This window comes from Triticum urartu, chromosome 6A (assembly GCF_056163025.1).
Source record: "Triticum urartu cultivar PI428250 chromosome 6A, HENAU_Tu73, whole genome shotgun sequence".
In the NCBI taxonomy this organism is placed as follows: Eukaryota; Viridiplantae; Streptophyta; class Magnoliopsida; order Poales; family Poaceae; genus Triticum; species Triticum urartu.
In genome coordinates this window covers 46,013,628-46,029,431 of record NC_141878.1, presented here as the reverse complement: position 1 = coordinate 46,029,431, position 15,804 = coordinate 46,013,628, and the positions used below count along the sequence as shown (strand labels likewise).

The window sequence follows — 15,804 nt, the reverse complement described above, 5'->3', positions numbered from 1 at the left end:
CTGCTTCTATCAGTTCTAAACTTATTCCATCAAACCACTGATGCAAAACCTTCTGTAGGCAGTTTAATACAGGAGCATCTTTCCAATTCCACACTCAATTGGATTCAACATCCAATGTCAGGACGAAGCCTATAAATTCTGAGTTCAGAACCAGATGGAAATTCAAGAAAAACACACGAAAATGGGTCATCACGGAATATGTTTTGCAAAATCACACCGTTAATGCAAAAGGCTTTATAATCTCAACACGCAACGGCAGATCCAAGCTAACATTGCCCTCTCATTGGTTTAACTATCCTTGTTCCTGATCGCAAGAACCGAAACTATTCATCTTTTTTTCCCTTTTGCCAGTAATAATAAGTGAGACCTTTTAATTTCTTCAAAACTAACTCACAATATTTCAAATGTTAGCCAACTCATCAAATCCTACATCTCATCTCAAAGGAAAGAAGAAGAAGAAGCATGCCAGTAGCAAAATGGCATTGCCGCCATCCCGGTTGAGTCACCAGTTGTGAGATAACAAATAGCACCACACAGCCAGCTGCAGTTCACATTCACTAGACAGAATTAGATAACAAAATCAACAAAAAGACACAGAAAACTGGAACATACTTGCTTGCAAATTAAGCGAACCGAGAGGGACAAGTACTAATTAATGGAAGCAAATTAATGTTCCTTCATGCCAGCCGAGAATGTCTACATAAGTTAGATAATAGATAAATCCAAGTGATTAGTTCCTACAAGTTCATTTAACAGCTGACCAATGCATGCTACATAGAGGCTCAATCTCCGCAGTCGACCTTTAGAATGGGAGAAACTACACCCAACAACTCGTTTCTACATCTCAGCCACCAGAATGTAACTGTAGATTCCTGCAGAGCATGCAATATCATATCAGTCGAACAAACTTGGTACTATTCAATCAGGAGTTATTCTCATAATTTTTCTATGACTCAAGCAGAAAACATTGTGGAAATTGTGTCAAAAGCTCCAAAGTTATACCATCTCTGCATTATTAGACAGATAAAACCAACATTTGAAAGAGAGAACGATAATAGGTAATTTGTAGTGTAGTAATGCACCTTCAACTTCTAATATTAGCAGTCTTTGGCTACATCTGGTCTGCGTAAAGACTAAAAGATAAGTGGGCTTATGAGGGGCTCATTAAGTAGGATAGCAGAAATGTCTGGTTTCTAGTTCGGTTTCTAGTTCATAAGCATGCTTTTAGAAATGTACGAGCTAGCTAGTCAATAACAAATCGAAATTCATCAAATTCTTGCAGTACAAGCCTCAAACAAGGGGCCATGCATCATCTTACTAACTAAGACTTCGGTCCAAAATGACTGTTAATTTTTCGAAAACACTAACGCCCACACGTGTGGCAATATTGCAACTCGCCCACACGCCTGGATCACCATCCAGTTAAATTTGCACGAATCTTGACACACCGAGGCAGTTTTCGCGTGCCACGTAGGACAAGGCCAGTGTGTGGGCGTTGGAGAGGTCGCCCACACGCCCCACAACACGCGGTTGTCAGCTGCGCTGTGTGAGCGAACTAGTTTCTGCCCACACAGCCACCACAGCCACCACCTAGTCCACGTGCGTGTGGGTGAATTGATTTTCGCCCACACGACAGTCGTACGTTATTGGATGGCAACTGCAGTTGCGCGTACATGGCAACTGGGTAAACACACATGGCAACTATGATTCATTTGCTAGCCGGCAACTGCAGTTGCGCGTACGTGGCAGTCAGATAAACATACATGGCAACTGTGATTAACCACACGTGGCAACTAGGTAAACACACATGCCAACTATTGTTTGACCATATGTGGCAAGTAGTTAATCACACACGACAACTATGGTTTGATTACACGCTGCAACTACCATAAATTAGACATGGCAACTATAGTTAACCAAAACAGAGAGAGTTGCCATGCTTTTACAACCACATTTGCCATCCCAGATAACTACATCTGCCATCCCGGATGGCAACTAAATCGTCATCCCGCGGGTATCTAATGTAGCTGCGCCAGGACGTGTGGGCATATTTGCTTCGTGCCACACGCACGGGGTGGGGATGAGTAGTACTTGTTGGGCGTGTGGCACAAAGTAGCCACGCCCACATGTGTGGGCAATTTTACTGTTCGCCCACACACAGCCCGTGTGGGCTGCCCTCTGCTCATGCCACACACGGTGTGTGGGCGAATGCCTATTATGCCACACGTGTGGTGGATATCGGCGTCCTAATTTTTTACTCTCCAATCTCTACGGCATCAAGTAGTACTTCCACCACTAACATGCCAGTAAAAGTAAAAAAAGGGTATTGGTGATAAGAGCAGTTTTTATGGTGAATCTAATCATGTCAGTTTGATCACTTGTTTCATATTAAGTTTTAAACATCAATGGTGGCAACTGATGAAGAAATTACAGTCCACAAAAAACATAGCTACTGATAGTTTGGACCAACCAAATTAATATTAGTGGCTAATGGCCAATTACCTATATATAAGAATTTGTCAGACAACACATGAAATGCGGAGAAAATGTTTAAACAAACAGCCTAAAACAAGAATAATCGTCGATAAATGCAAGCAACAAAATAAATCATACTCCCTCCGCTTCTAAATGCAGACACGAGCATATCGCACAAATAGGGAATTGGGAAGGATCCTAACTCCTAATTCACCAGCCACCGGAGAAGATAGAGGGAGAAGAACCCACAGTACCAGAAGGAACTGGGTGAGTACTAAGGAGTAGGTAAACTGAAAGCAAGGCAGACGGATGGGAGAGGAGGGCAATTGAAATAACACATCCAGTATAAGGGGAGGCAGAGGGGGTACAACATCAGCAAACAAAAGAGAAGGACGGCATGTGGAAGTAAATGGGAAGCTGCTCAGGAAGGGATAAGAAGTAAAGCCTGGAAAAATAATACAGGTGCAGCATAAAGCATGACAAGAGTCCTCTCTTGCAGTACAAACTATTTCAGATATCTTAGCATACATGCAGAAGCTAAGTTTACCTGCTCAAAGAGACAACCATCTTTATGTGTTTTGTAAAAGATCAGGTGCACCATGTCCACCACCGATGCCTGTTTCTGCAAGCATAAGTCAAACAGCCTATGACATTCCAACGAAAGGCCAAATAGGTACAAGGAGGCATCAAGGAGATATTCAGATGAACTCACAGCTTTAGTTGGAACAAAAAGTCAGTTTGATACAACATTAGAAACAGATAAACAAAACCACATCTATTATTGAATTTAAAGAATATCCAAAAACAGTATATACTGATCAATATTGTAAAATTGAAGAACATGCACGCTTAGACTATTATGCTATTAGCTGGTCAGAAGAGACAAGTTAACCAGAATTATTAAGCTCATTCCGTGCCATAATTGGAAAAAACAATAATGATACTAAAAAATCTAGCAAAAAAGTTATCATGATATTTTAGAGTATCTTTAAATAAATTTTGCCTGAAAAATGTACAAAAGAACGCATTAGTAGTTTCCATGAACAAAAGAAATGGACTTGCACCACAACAGACTCTCCTAATAATGATAAAGTGACAAATTTTTATGAATTTGAAACGAACTCGTTAGTATTGAGTTAAGATTATTAGCATGATTAGCAGATATAAGTTTTAACCAACTGAAATGTCAAATAGGCAGCTCAAGGTACATTTGTAAGCTTAAAGGTAGTTCTATTTCTTCCATTAGGTATTGACGTTACAGTTGGTTCAAACTAGTTTTTCGTGTTGTTTTCAACTTCCATCTGTTAAGTGTCTTGGCTTGGGATAAACTACACTGAAGCTATGCACTAAAAATACCCTCATAAAATTATTGCATATGTCAATAGGCAGGCAATAGCAAATTTAGTTTCATTATCACACAAAGAATCTGCCAATATTGGTGTTCATTGTTTTCTTGTATGGATACTCATATAATGAACTGAGAAGGACAGTTTGCTGGCTCTGACTTGAACCATATAGTTCAGTGATAATAATTATATGATAAAAAAGGACAGACCCAGTGCTAGAAGCTCCCACACCGGGTGGGGTCTAGTGATGGATTATACAAGGCATTGCTACATAATTTTTTGACAAATCAGATAACAACAAATAGCCCATCGCCCAGGTGACACTAACTACCAGTAGCACATGTGAACCCAGCTCATAACCATCACATAAAACACCACCACATAAGCACCGGGACAGAGACATTACAGAAAGAAAATTGCTATATGTTGAAGAGGTCATCAAGCAGCAAAAGAAATAAATGATACGACACTACTTAAAATTGTTAGCTTAACATGAAAGGATGTGAATAAGATCCCATCTCAATTATCAAAAAATAACTTGGTTTTGTAAATAAAGAAGTGTGGAGGCATGCTAGTGATGCTATTACCTGCAATGTAGACACTTTCGAATGGATGAAGGTGACAAAATTTGTTGTATCCAGAAAGTTTCTTGTACTGCAATGACTGAAGCTGAACTGTGAAGAGGCCGAAAACGGTGGGCAGAACCAGCAAATTATTGTCCTCGGCAAATCGTATTATCCCTATATGCTTCTCTAAATTCAGGGAAAGAAGTTTATTCAGATCAATGGTTCTTTTCAGTTCCCATGAGCCAACACCATCAGAATCCATCTTCCTCTTCCATAATTGAGCTTGGGCAGTGAGGTCTTTCACGATGAGGAAACCCAGCCCACCACCGTCTTCCTGCACGACTGTTACACGGCCTAGAAAAACATCCACCGCCCCTGGCATCCGTATCACAGCAAGCTTCTGCTTCTCTAAATCAAACTCAATGATTTGCTTCTCCGCATTAAATGGAGAGTGGCTTGATGAACTCCCTTTAAGTAACCAGTAAAGGGAACGCCCAACCAGCACAGCAGGCACTGTATCAACTGCGATGGGAAGGACGTTGGGAACCTCGGACTCAATCGGTGTCGAGGTGACATTGCCCCACAGGCCGGTCTCCGACGAGTAAACGCAGGCGAACACTCGCCTTTGTTTTTTGTCGTCGTCGCCTGCCGCTACCAAGACCACCTGGAAGTGCTGGACGTCTGGCCCAGCACGAAGCACCGCCCCGTTGACGGTCGAGCCCTCCGGATCGAACCCCGGGGGGAAGGCTAGGCGGTGCTGGTGGCCGGTGACGGGGTCCCACACAAGGTAAAGGCGCCTCAGGTCGAAGACTAGCACGAGGCCATGGCGGCACCCGATGCACCGGAAGGGGATCGGGTCGCTGTCGCCGGGCTGCAAGGAGAAGCGCCCGGGCGGGACACGATTGGGCGCCTCCAGAGCAGGTATGAAGGAGCGGCCGAGAGAATTTTCAAAGAAACCGAGGAGGGGAAGATTGCGGCGGTGGTGGATGCGGAAACGGCGGCAGAAGCCGGGGTCGGAGGCGAGGCTGCGCCAGCGCGTGCAGACGGCGGAGGCGCGGGGGAGGGAGGACGGCTGCGGGGGGAGGCGGAGGAGGATCTCGGAGAGCAGGTCGTCGTTCTCCAGTGGACCCGCCGCCGGCGACGGCGGCGGGCGGTGGCGGCTGGTCATCTCGCTCGCCCTAGTCGCTGGTGCGGAACTTTTTTTTTCTTTTCGGGGAAATGGTGCGGCTGTGGACTTGAATCGCAACGTAGTCAAGTGGAGAGCCCAAAGATGGCTGGAGGCTGGATACTGAAGCCCACATCGGTGCTAACTAAATGAAGGGATTTAGGCCCGGTTCTTTTCACACAGGATTCTGCGGAATTAAGATTTTGAAAAATTCTCCCAAAATCTGCTTCTCTCAGAATCTGTTGCCGAGTTCTTTTTTGAGATTGTAGGTTGAGATTCTGGAAAGAGTTGTGTGTTGAAATGTCTGTAGTACCCTTAGACAGAAAATGTTTGATGAATTTATTAACACCTTGTTGTTTCTAACAGTATCTAGTTGAATATGAGTATGAAAGTGATTTATGAATGTCATAAAAAGTGCTAAATATTACATTTAGAATGGATTTAAATATTTGTTCATTACAAAAGTGGATGAACTAAAAAAAATGGATAATCTCAAGGTACGAGACTAGCAGCAATCGCCTTGCGTATTGGGTACCATCATCTTCTGGTGGTAGAGCATTGGCACCTGTAAACGGCAATGGAGGTTGCACATATGCATCATTGTCGAACTTGTCAAAATGCTCATCACGTAACTTGCTATCACGAATCCAATTGTGGAGACACATGCATGCAGTGACAATCATCTTTTGGGTCTCCGGTTTGTACCGAGGTATGCCTCCAACTCCAAGAATTCGTCATTTCATCTTGAGAACACCAAATATTCTTTCGATGACATTTTGCAAAGAAGAATGTCGATGGTTGAATGTCTCATATCTCCCAACCGGTGGGTGTTGTTGAAAATCTGGTACATGGTACTGTTGCCCTTTGTATGGAGATAGATATCCAACCCTGTTTGGATATCCGGAGTCGACAAGATAATATTTATCTATAGTACGACATCAACAAAAGAAATTAGAATTTTACAACATACCATCCTGTATATAACAATATGGATACATGCGAGATGTTACCTGTGGGGGTTGTGGAAAGTGATCATAACGAACTATGGCATCGCTCCATACACGTGTGTCATGAACAGATCCGGACCATCCGGGAACAACAAACGTGAACCTCATATCAAAATCACACACTGCCATAACATCTTCACTCGTGTAACCTTTTCTATTCCTGTGTTGGGGCTCCAACTCCTTAGGCACAATCACCTTAATGTGTGTTTCATCAATGGCTCCAATAGCATGTTGAAAATGAGGCCAAAACTTTGTTTTTTTAAGTACTGGGTGTGGTTCAAAGAAAGTTGGATCAATTGGTCTTATGCAATCACCGGCCATGCGGTCTACACACTCCAAAACCTCGTGAAATTTTTTATTAATGACAGAACGACTATGTGCAAACCGATCTGCGACATTATCAGTTGTCTGACATATACCCATAGTCTATAAAAATTGTGCGAATGCTTCTTTGGATGAAATGTTGGAAGTTGACTCAAGCCCATACTTCTGAACTAACAGATCATGCAATGTGTGAAACACTAACCTCCTCATTCTGAACATAGCATAGAAAGATTTTGCATCTTTCTCCTTCTATTCTACCCATTGGAGGCCTGTAACAAGATGTAACTTTCTTGATGCGTACGGCAGTGTCACACTTGACGACGCCACATCCATAGTAAATGCAACCATGGCCGCCTCAAATTCCTTTTTTTCTTGTTTCTTTCTGGATTTATCCATCTGCCACAACAACATGCACATAGTGTAATATTAGATACAACACAGTTCAGATAACAGTACATCTTCAAAGCAAATAGCTTAGTTCACAAAAGTACACCTCCAAAGCAAGTAGCTTAGCTCACAACATTACAAGTAAATAGTCTGGTAGAAAGCAATTAAAACATAGATGTTCTACTTATTATTGAGCTCCCACATCCTCTTTATGCATCCAAGCCTTGCAACATATTTATGAGACGTGAAAGTGAAGAAAACATCACGATATTTCTTTTCCATGAAAAGAAATGTAGCATAGAAATGCTCATCACTTCCTGGTTTTGCACCATCCGCTTCCACCATGGCCATCATTTGTTTAATCTCTTCTCTTGTTGGATCCACACTCTCCTCTACATCCCTCTTCTCTGCATCCCTCTTCTCCCTTGCCCTTTCCTCTTCATCCCTCTTCTCCCTTGCCCTCTCCTCTGCATCCCTCTTCTCCCTTGCAATCTCCTCTGCATCCCTCTTGTCTCTTGCACCAAAGATGTCCACCATGCGTACAAAAGCCTCATTTTTAGCATTCTCACTTGCCCACTTGTCATTCATCTTTGGACTTGGCGAATAAGGACACGCCCTCTTCTTCCCACCCTTGGCTCGATTTTGAACAAGGGTAAATTGGCCTTCATGACTATCACACCCTGAGTCATCCTCCAAACTGATTCGAGAGGGATCACCTTGATACGAGGGAGTTGATACCCTTGCATGCTCATTTGTGACACAAGTAGTATCGAAAACCTCTGACATTTTTTCCTCCTCTGCTAGTGGAGCATAACGAAACTTGGCAGCTTCTGGATGTGCCTGTAATCATATAGCACCACAGGCTAATATCAAAACTGAAGCAACATGACTCGTTATTTAAGAAATTACATAACAATAACAATACCTTTATCTCCAATGCCCACCACTCATTTGTAGCTGCAATAGTGTGTGTATGCTCAGCTCTTCCTAAGCCAGATGCTTGCTGGATCAATGTCTTCCATGTGTTGTACTCGCTTCTACATACAGCCCACCTATTTTTGATTTGCCGGGTCGAATAGTTTCTTCCAGAGCGTTCGTTGAATTTTTTATGCAAATTAGCTTGTCCTATGTCCGACAAATAACCACCGTTGCGGTTATTTGCTCGAACCTCCTCTACGCACGCATTCATAAAAACTGTATGAGCAGCACTGTCCCAATTTGCTTTGGGTTCTTTGACTTTCTCCATCTTAAATTAGCATCATCATAGAAAATAGTGTCATGTACTAGGAATTCACATACAAATCCGCATATCAAAACTGAAGCAAACAAGCTGTATTCAACAGTAAACTATTTAACATTTCTAGTAGAATTGTTCTGCACTTTTGTTGGAAAATTAGCACCATCCATCCATCCATCCATCTACAGTTGTATTCACGCATCACGGCTGGCTGGGTGCAAAAAATTAGCACCATCCATCCATCTACCAGCATCAGCAATCCATCCATCCATCTATCTAACAAATCCAAGCATCAATCCATCTACCTATGCAACATAAATCAGTCTACATATCCATAGCATAAGAAAAAAAAGAACAGAGAGATAGGGAAAGAGGATGCCTCACCGTGGGTGCGTTCTGCTCCTCGCGTGGGTTGCTCGTAGCCGTCGAGGTGCAGCGGCGGTGCCCGTCGAGGTGCAGCGTCGGTGGCCGTCGGTGTTGGTGGAGACACGGCGGAGGGACGACGAGCAGCGAAGGAAGAGGGGCGGCGAAGGGAGATAAGGCGGGCGGTGGCGGCGGGAACCTGGCCGGCGGCAGCAAGGGCCAGGCGGGCGGGCGGCGGCAAGGGCCTGGCCGGCGAGGTTGGGTCCGGCGGCGGCGCGGCAACCCTAGCCGTCGCTGCGTCTCCACTCCTTTCCCCCGATGCGAACAGGGGTCGAGCGGTTCGCTCGCTCGTTTCTTGGTTCCAGTGTGTGGATGGGCAGTGGCATTCCGGGTGTAATTTCCTGATGGGATAGGGGTACTCTTCTATTTTGAAACGTTTTCACTGGTGGGACTTGCCAAAATCTGAGGATTCTGGGAAAATCAAGCATTTTGGGTGCTTTTGGATTGCACTAGGATTTTGGAAGTCAAAACGAGTTCTTTTGGCTGCAGATTTTTCAGATCAAAATTCTCCACATTCTGCTCAAAAGAACTGGGCCTTAATCGTTTGTGCATGCGCTCTCATTGAAAAGGTAAGCGGTGGTAATCCGCTTCTGAATGTTACAAAACATGTTTTGCTTAAACACATCACTTAAGAAAAAGTTTTGCTAATCACAATAACCAGATTATTCATCTTTTTTCCTCTTCGCCGGGAATAAGTGAGACCTTTTTCCTTCTTCACAAATGTTGGGACTCATCGACTCACAAAATGCACGCCCGTGACATCACCTACGTCAAGGGGAGCCACGCTTCCATGATGGGCGGTCGGTACGGCCTGCAAGCGGCGGGCCCTACCTGTCCGCGAGCCACCAGAAGGCGGCGAATCCCAAGTAGGCGGACTCGAGGGCGGGCCGACTCTCAGCAGGTGGCCCTCCCTCCCCTCAAAGTCTGTGTGTCGGTGTCAAAACCGGTGGATCTCGGGTAGGGGGGGTCCCGAACTATGCGTCTAGGATCGATGGTAACAGGAGGCAGGGGACACGATGTTTACCCAGGTTCGGGCCCTCTTGATGGAGGTAATACCCTACGTCCTGCTTGATTGATATTGATGATATGAGTATTACAAGAGTTGATCTACCACGAGATCGTAGAGGCTAAAACCCTAGAAGCTAGCATATGGTATGATTGTTGTATATGTCTATCGACTAGCCTGGCCTCGGTTTATATAATGCACCAGAGGCCTAGGATAACAAGAGTCCTAGCCGAATACGCCGGTGGGGAGGAGTCCTTGTCTTGATCGCCAAGTCTTGTGGAATCTTCCTTGTATGCGGCAACTGCCCGAACTGGCCCATGAGTATGCGGCCATGGGGGTCCTCGGCCCAATCCAACTGATCGGGAGACGACGTGATGAGTACCCCCTAGTCCAGGACACCGTCATTGTGCGTCATTAACCAGATGAGACGGGGTGTGGCCACAGTGAACGCCCACCAGGCGGCGGGACTGTAGTCATGCTCCCCCCGAGAAAGCCTCCGTCATCAAGGGCAAGGCTACAATATAAAGCGGTCGACATGGCCCACGAACGGCGGGCCCTACCTATTGGGGAACATAGTAATTTCAAAATTTTCCTACGCACACGCAAGATCATGGTGATGCATAGCAACGAGGGAAGAGTGTTGTCTACTTACCCTTGTAGACCGACAGCGGAAGCGTTAGCATAACGCGGTTGATGTAGTTGTACGTCTTCACAGCCCGACCGATCAAGCACCGAAACTACGGCACCTCCGAGTTCTAGCACACGTTCAGCTCGATGACGATCCCCGGACTCCGATCCAGAAAAGTGTCAGGGAAGAGTTCCGTCAGCACGACGGCGTGGTGACGATCTTGATGTACTACCGTCGCAGGGCTTCGCCTAAGCATCGCTACAATATTATCGAGGATTATGGTGGAAGGGGGCACCGCACACGGCTAAGAATATGATCACGTGGATCAACTTGTGTGTCTAGGGGTGCCCCCTGCCCCCGTATATAAAGGATCAAGGGGAGGAGGCCGGCCGGCCCCTATGGCGCGCCAAGGAGGAGTCCTCCTCCTAGTAGGAGTAGGACTCCTACTAGGAGGGGGAAAGAAGTGGGGAGGGAGAAGGAAAGGGGGGCGCCGCCCCCCCTCTCCTAGTCCAATTCGGACCAGGGGGGAGGAGGCGTGCGGCCCACCTTTGGCTGCCCCTTTCTCTCTCCACTAAGGTCCATATGGCCCATTACTTCTCCCGGGGGGGTTCCGGTAACCCTCCGGCTCTTCGGTTTTCTCCGAAATCACCCGGAACACTTCCGGTGTCCGAATATAGACATCCAATATATCAATATTTATGTCTCGACCACTTCGAGACTCCTCGTCATGTCCGTGATCACATCCGGGACTCCGAACTAACTTCGGTACATCAAAACTCATAAACTCATAATATAACTGTCATCGAAACCTTAAGCGTGCGGACCCTACGGGTTCGAGAACAATGTAGACATGACCGAGACACGTCTCCGGTCAATAACCAATAGCGGAACCTGGATGCTCATATTGGCTCCTACATATTCTACGAAGATCTTTATCGGTCAGACCGCATAACAACATACGTTGTTCCCTTTGTCATCGGTATGTTACTTGCCCGAGATTCGATCGTCGGTATCTCAATACCTAGTTCAATCTCGTTACCGGCAAGTCTCTTTACTCGTTTCGTAATACATCATCTTGCAACTAACTCATTAGTTGTAATGCTTGCAAGGCTTATGTGATGTGCATTACCGAGAGGGCCCAGAGATACCTCTCCGACAATCGGAGTGACAAATCCTAATCTCGAAATACGCCAACCCAACATTCACCTTTGGAGACACCTGTAGAGCTCCTTTATAATCACCCAGTTACGTTGTGACGTTTGGTAGCACACAAAGTGTTCCTCCGGTAAACGGGAGTTGCATAATCTCATAGTCATAGGAACATGTATAAGTCATGAAGAAAGCAATAGCAACATACTAAACGATCGGGTGCTAAGCTAATGGAATGGGTCATGTCAATCACATCATTCTCCTAATGATGTGATCCCATTAATCAAATGACAACACATGTCTATGGTTAGGAAACATAACCATCTTCGATTAACGAGCTAGTCAAGTAGAGGCATACTAGTGACGTTTGGTTTGTCTATGTATTCACACAAGTGTTATGTTTCCGGATAATACAATTCTAGCATGAATAATAAACATTTATCATGATATAAGGAAATAAAATAATAACATTATTATTGCCTCTAGGGCATATTTCCTTCACTACCTGCCGGCCAAGATCACGGCAGCCGGCGGGACCCACCGAGCGACGGGCCCTAGCAGCCGGCGCCCAGAGACACTGACGGCCGGGTCCTACACCCGGCCGGATTACCATTGTATCCCTGGGGGTAGGCCTATATAAACCCCCCAGGCTCACCCATGCAAAGGGTTTAGAACCTTAGAGATCACACACACACCCATTGAAGGAGAAGATAGAGCTAGCCTTGCTCTTCTTTCTCCTCTAACCGAAATAGCTCAAGGAGCAATCTTATAGCTACTCTATTGACGATGGTCATCATGCGGAGATCTCGCAGAGCAGGACTACGGGTGTTGTCTCCCTGGAGAGCCCCGAACCTGGATAAGATTCGCAGGCGCATGCGGTCTCGCTCACTCCCGCTTCTAGAGCCCGGGGACGTACTCTTGTCCCCCTCCATGATAAGCACCCCCGGCATATGTCGCTAGATATCCCCGACAGGTACATTCAAAAGGACATACGAGGCCGAGACGATGCCAGAGTACCTGTGTGCCACCGGCGTAGTCGCAGGGCATCACCTAGCAGAGACACACCAAGAAGCACTCGAGCACGAACACCACTGAAGAAGAGCACAAAAACCACCGTCAACCCCAAGCCAGCCCCACCACCACCGACATCAGACACACTCAGAGCACGAAGATGGCGGTGGAGTGTGGCTGATGGCATGCTAAAAATGGCAGTGATATTTTACCAATTGATAATCCCCTCCCAAAGAAAAGAGGTAGTGATGATAATCGCTTGTGTTCACCCAGAAGAGCACAAAAACCACCGTCAATCCCAAGCCAGCCCCACCACCACCGACATCAGACACACTCAAGCACGAAGATGGCGGTGGAGTGTGACTGATGGCATGCTAAAAAATGGCAGTGATATTTTACCAATTGATAATCCCCTCCCAAAGAAAAGAGGTAGTGATGATAATCGCTTGTGTTCACCCAGAGTCGCCACCCGTGAACATCCAAAGAATAATAAAACCAAAGCTCTGCTCAGTTTTACTTGATCACGGAGTCATCAATTGATAGTTCCTTCTTTTTTGTTGTCCCTGCCACTAACCCAGTTGTTTGCGCCCGCCCTCTCATTGATAAGGTAACCGGTGTTAATCTGCTTCTGAATGTTACAAAACATGTTTTTCTTAAACACATCAATCACTTGAGCAAAAGTTTGCTAATCACAATAACCAGATTATTCTCTTTTTTTCTCTTTGACAGGAAGAAGTGATGCCTTTTTCTTCTTCACAAATGTTGGAACTCGTCAACTCACAAGCAAGCAAGCACGTACTTACTATTTGACTGAAGCAAGTCACTCTATCTTATCATGCCAAGATAACAGAGAGAAGTTAGCATGAAAAATATTTCAGTTTGTTAGGCCACTACTAAATTTTGAAGAAAGATAGACATGCTGTGAGCTTTATCTAAACTTTGTGAAGTAGTATGATTTTTCTTTTGGGGGGAACTGTGGACTAGGATATCATAGTCTGCTTCTGTCAGTTGTAAAGCGTATTCCATCAAACCACTCATGCAAAACGTTTGTGAAGCTGAAAGCAGAGGTGATTGAATTCCCAGCACCAGGTAAGCAGTTTCACACAGGAGCATCTTACAACCCCCTGTCACACTCAATTGGATTGAACATCCACTAAGTCAGGATGAAGCCTATAAATTCTGAGTTCGGAACCAGATGGAAATTCAAGAAAAACACATGCAAAATGGGTCACCACGGAACATGTTTTGCATAATCACACCACTAATGCAAAAGGCTTGCTAATCTCAACACGCAACGGCAGATCCAAGCTAACATTCCCTCGCATTGGTTTAGCTATCCCTGTTCCTGATCGCAAGAACAGAAACTATTCATCTTATTTTCCTTTAGACAGGAATAATAAGTGAGACCTTTTAATTTCTTCAAAACTAACTCACAATATTTCAAATGTTAGCCAACTCGTAAAATCCTACATCTCATCTCAAAGGAAAGAAGAAGAAGAAGCATGCCAGTAGCAAAATGGCATTGCCGCCATCCTGGTTGAGTCGCCAGTTGTGAGATAACAAATAGCACCACACAGCCAGCTGCAGTTCACATTCACTAGACAGAATTAGATAACAAAATCAACAAAAAGACACAGAAAACTGGGACACATTTGCTTGCAGATTAAGCGAACCGAGAGGTACAAGTGCTAACTAGTGGAAGGAAATCAATGTGTCTTCATGCCAGCCAAGAATGTCTACATAAGTTAGATAATTGATAAATCAAGCGATTAGTTCCTGCAAGTTCACTTAACAGCTGACCAATGCATGCTATATAGAGGCTCAATCTCCGCAGTCGACCTTTAGAATGGGAGAAACTACACCCAACAACTCCTTTCTACATCTCAATCACCAGTATGTAACTGTAGATTCCTGCAGAGCAAGCAATATCATATCAGTCAACTTGGTACTATTCAATCAGGAGTTAATCTCATAAAGTTTTCTATGACTCAGCAGAAAATGTTTGCTTCACAATTGCAGAAATTGTGTCAAAAGCTCCAAAGTTGAACCATCTCTGCATTATTAGACAAATTAAACCAACATTTGAAACAGAGAACGATAATAGGTACTCCCTCCGTTTTTATTACTCCGCGTATTAGCTTTGATCAAAGTCAAACTTTATAAACTTTGACAAAGTTTGTAGACAAACATATTATCATATACAATTAAAAGTCAACACCATTAGATTCATTATCAAATGTATTTCCACGTCATATAGATTTGTTATGGTAATTATTTATATTCTTTTCTATAAACTTGGTCAAACTTTAAGAAGTTTGACTTCAGTCAACTCTAATATGTGGAGTAAATAAAAACGGAGGGAGTAATTTGTAGTGTGGTAGTGCACCTTCAACTTCAATATTAGCAGTCTTTGGCTACATCTGGTCTGCGTAAAGACTAAAAGATAAGTGGGCTTATGAGGGGCTCATTAAGTAGGATAGCATAAGAGCAACTCCAACGCGCCGACCCATTTTGTCCGCGCGTGTCAGTTTGGTTCAAAACGGACACAAAGGTCAGCCCAACGCGCCGACCCAAACGGACGCGCATCCGCTTTTCGTCCGCCGGGCGACCCATTACAGGCCCAAATTTGGGCCTAATTTGCGTTCGCGCGGACACAAGGCGGACGCGCGCGACGCCCGCCTACTCCTCCCCCTGGCCCATAGGTCATTCTCTTCCTCCCATAGACAGCAAGCACCCGGCCGCCCCACCCCGTCACCACCGCCGCCCAGTTTCGGTGCCCTCGCCAGCCAGCCGCACCCACATACCTCCCCCGCAGCACGCCACCTTCCAACGTCGCCGCCACTGCCGCCTCGCCGCCGGGCCACCACGGCTTCCCGGACGTCGCAGCTAGCACAACCTCGCCCCTCGTGCCCCCGGCCAGCTCCTACGACGACGATGCCACGCTCGCCGGACGCCGCTAAGCCAGCTACCTGGTCCAGAGGAGGTGCGCAGCTCTTCGTCAGCCTGCTTCTTCAATGACGCCCGCAAGCTTTTCGACAATTTGCCCGCAAGGTACAAATGGACTCCGCCGACGAGTTCTT

At 45.4% G+C, this 15,804-nt stretch overlaps 2 protein-coding genes across 5 annotated transcripts; both read right to left on the bottom strand.

Annotated features, from left to right (window-relative positions):
• Positions 1 to 636: 636 nt before the first annotated feature.
• LOC125516295 (uncharacterized) lies at positions 637 to 5,640 on the bottom strand. The gene is made up of 3 exons (XM_048681779.2): positions 4,409 to 5,640; positions 3,023 to 3,097; positions 637 to 872 (listed from the first exon to the last, which is right to left on the bottom strand). The coding sequence occupies exons 1-2, from the start codon at positions 5,553 to 5,555 to the stop codon at positions 3,045 to 3,047; spliced, it is 1,200 nt and encodes a 399-aa protein (XP_048537736.2). The 5' UTR covers positions 5,556 to 5,640; the 3' UTR covers positions 637 to 872; positions 3,023 to 3,044.
• A 1,684-nt stretch (positions 5,641 to 7,324) lies between these two features.
• On the bottom strand, positions 7,325 to 9,229 carry LOC125515416 (uncharacterized). 4 transcript variants are annotated; one of them, XM_087527937.1, is made up of 3 exons: positions 8,892 to 9,229; positions 8,196 to 8,812; positions 7,325 to 8,110 (listed from the first exon to the last, which is right to left on the bottom strand). In XM_087527937.1, exons 2-3 carry the CDS (start codon positions 8,514 to 8,516, stop codon positions 7,451 to 7,453), a joined length of 981 nt encoding a protein of 326 aa, XP_087384063.1. In that variant the 5' UTR covers positions 8,517 to 8,812; positions 8,892 to 9,229; the 3' UTR covers positions 7,325 to 7,450. The 4 variants fall into 4 exon arrangements, with proteins under 4 accessions (XP_087384063.1, XP_087384064.1, XP_087384065.1 ...); XM_087527938.1 differs by having other exon boundaries at positions 8,196 to 8,783; XM_087527939.1 differs by having other exon boundaries at positions 8,196 to 8,779.
• Positions 9,230 to 15,804: the final 6,575 nt, after the last annotated feature.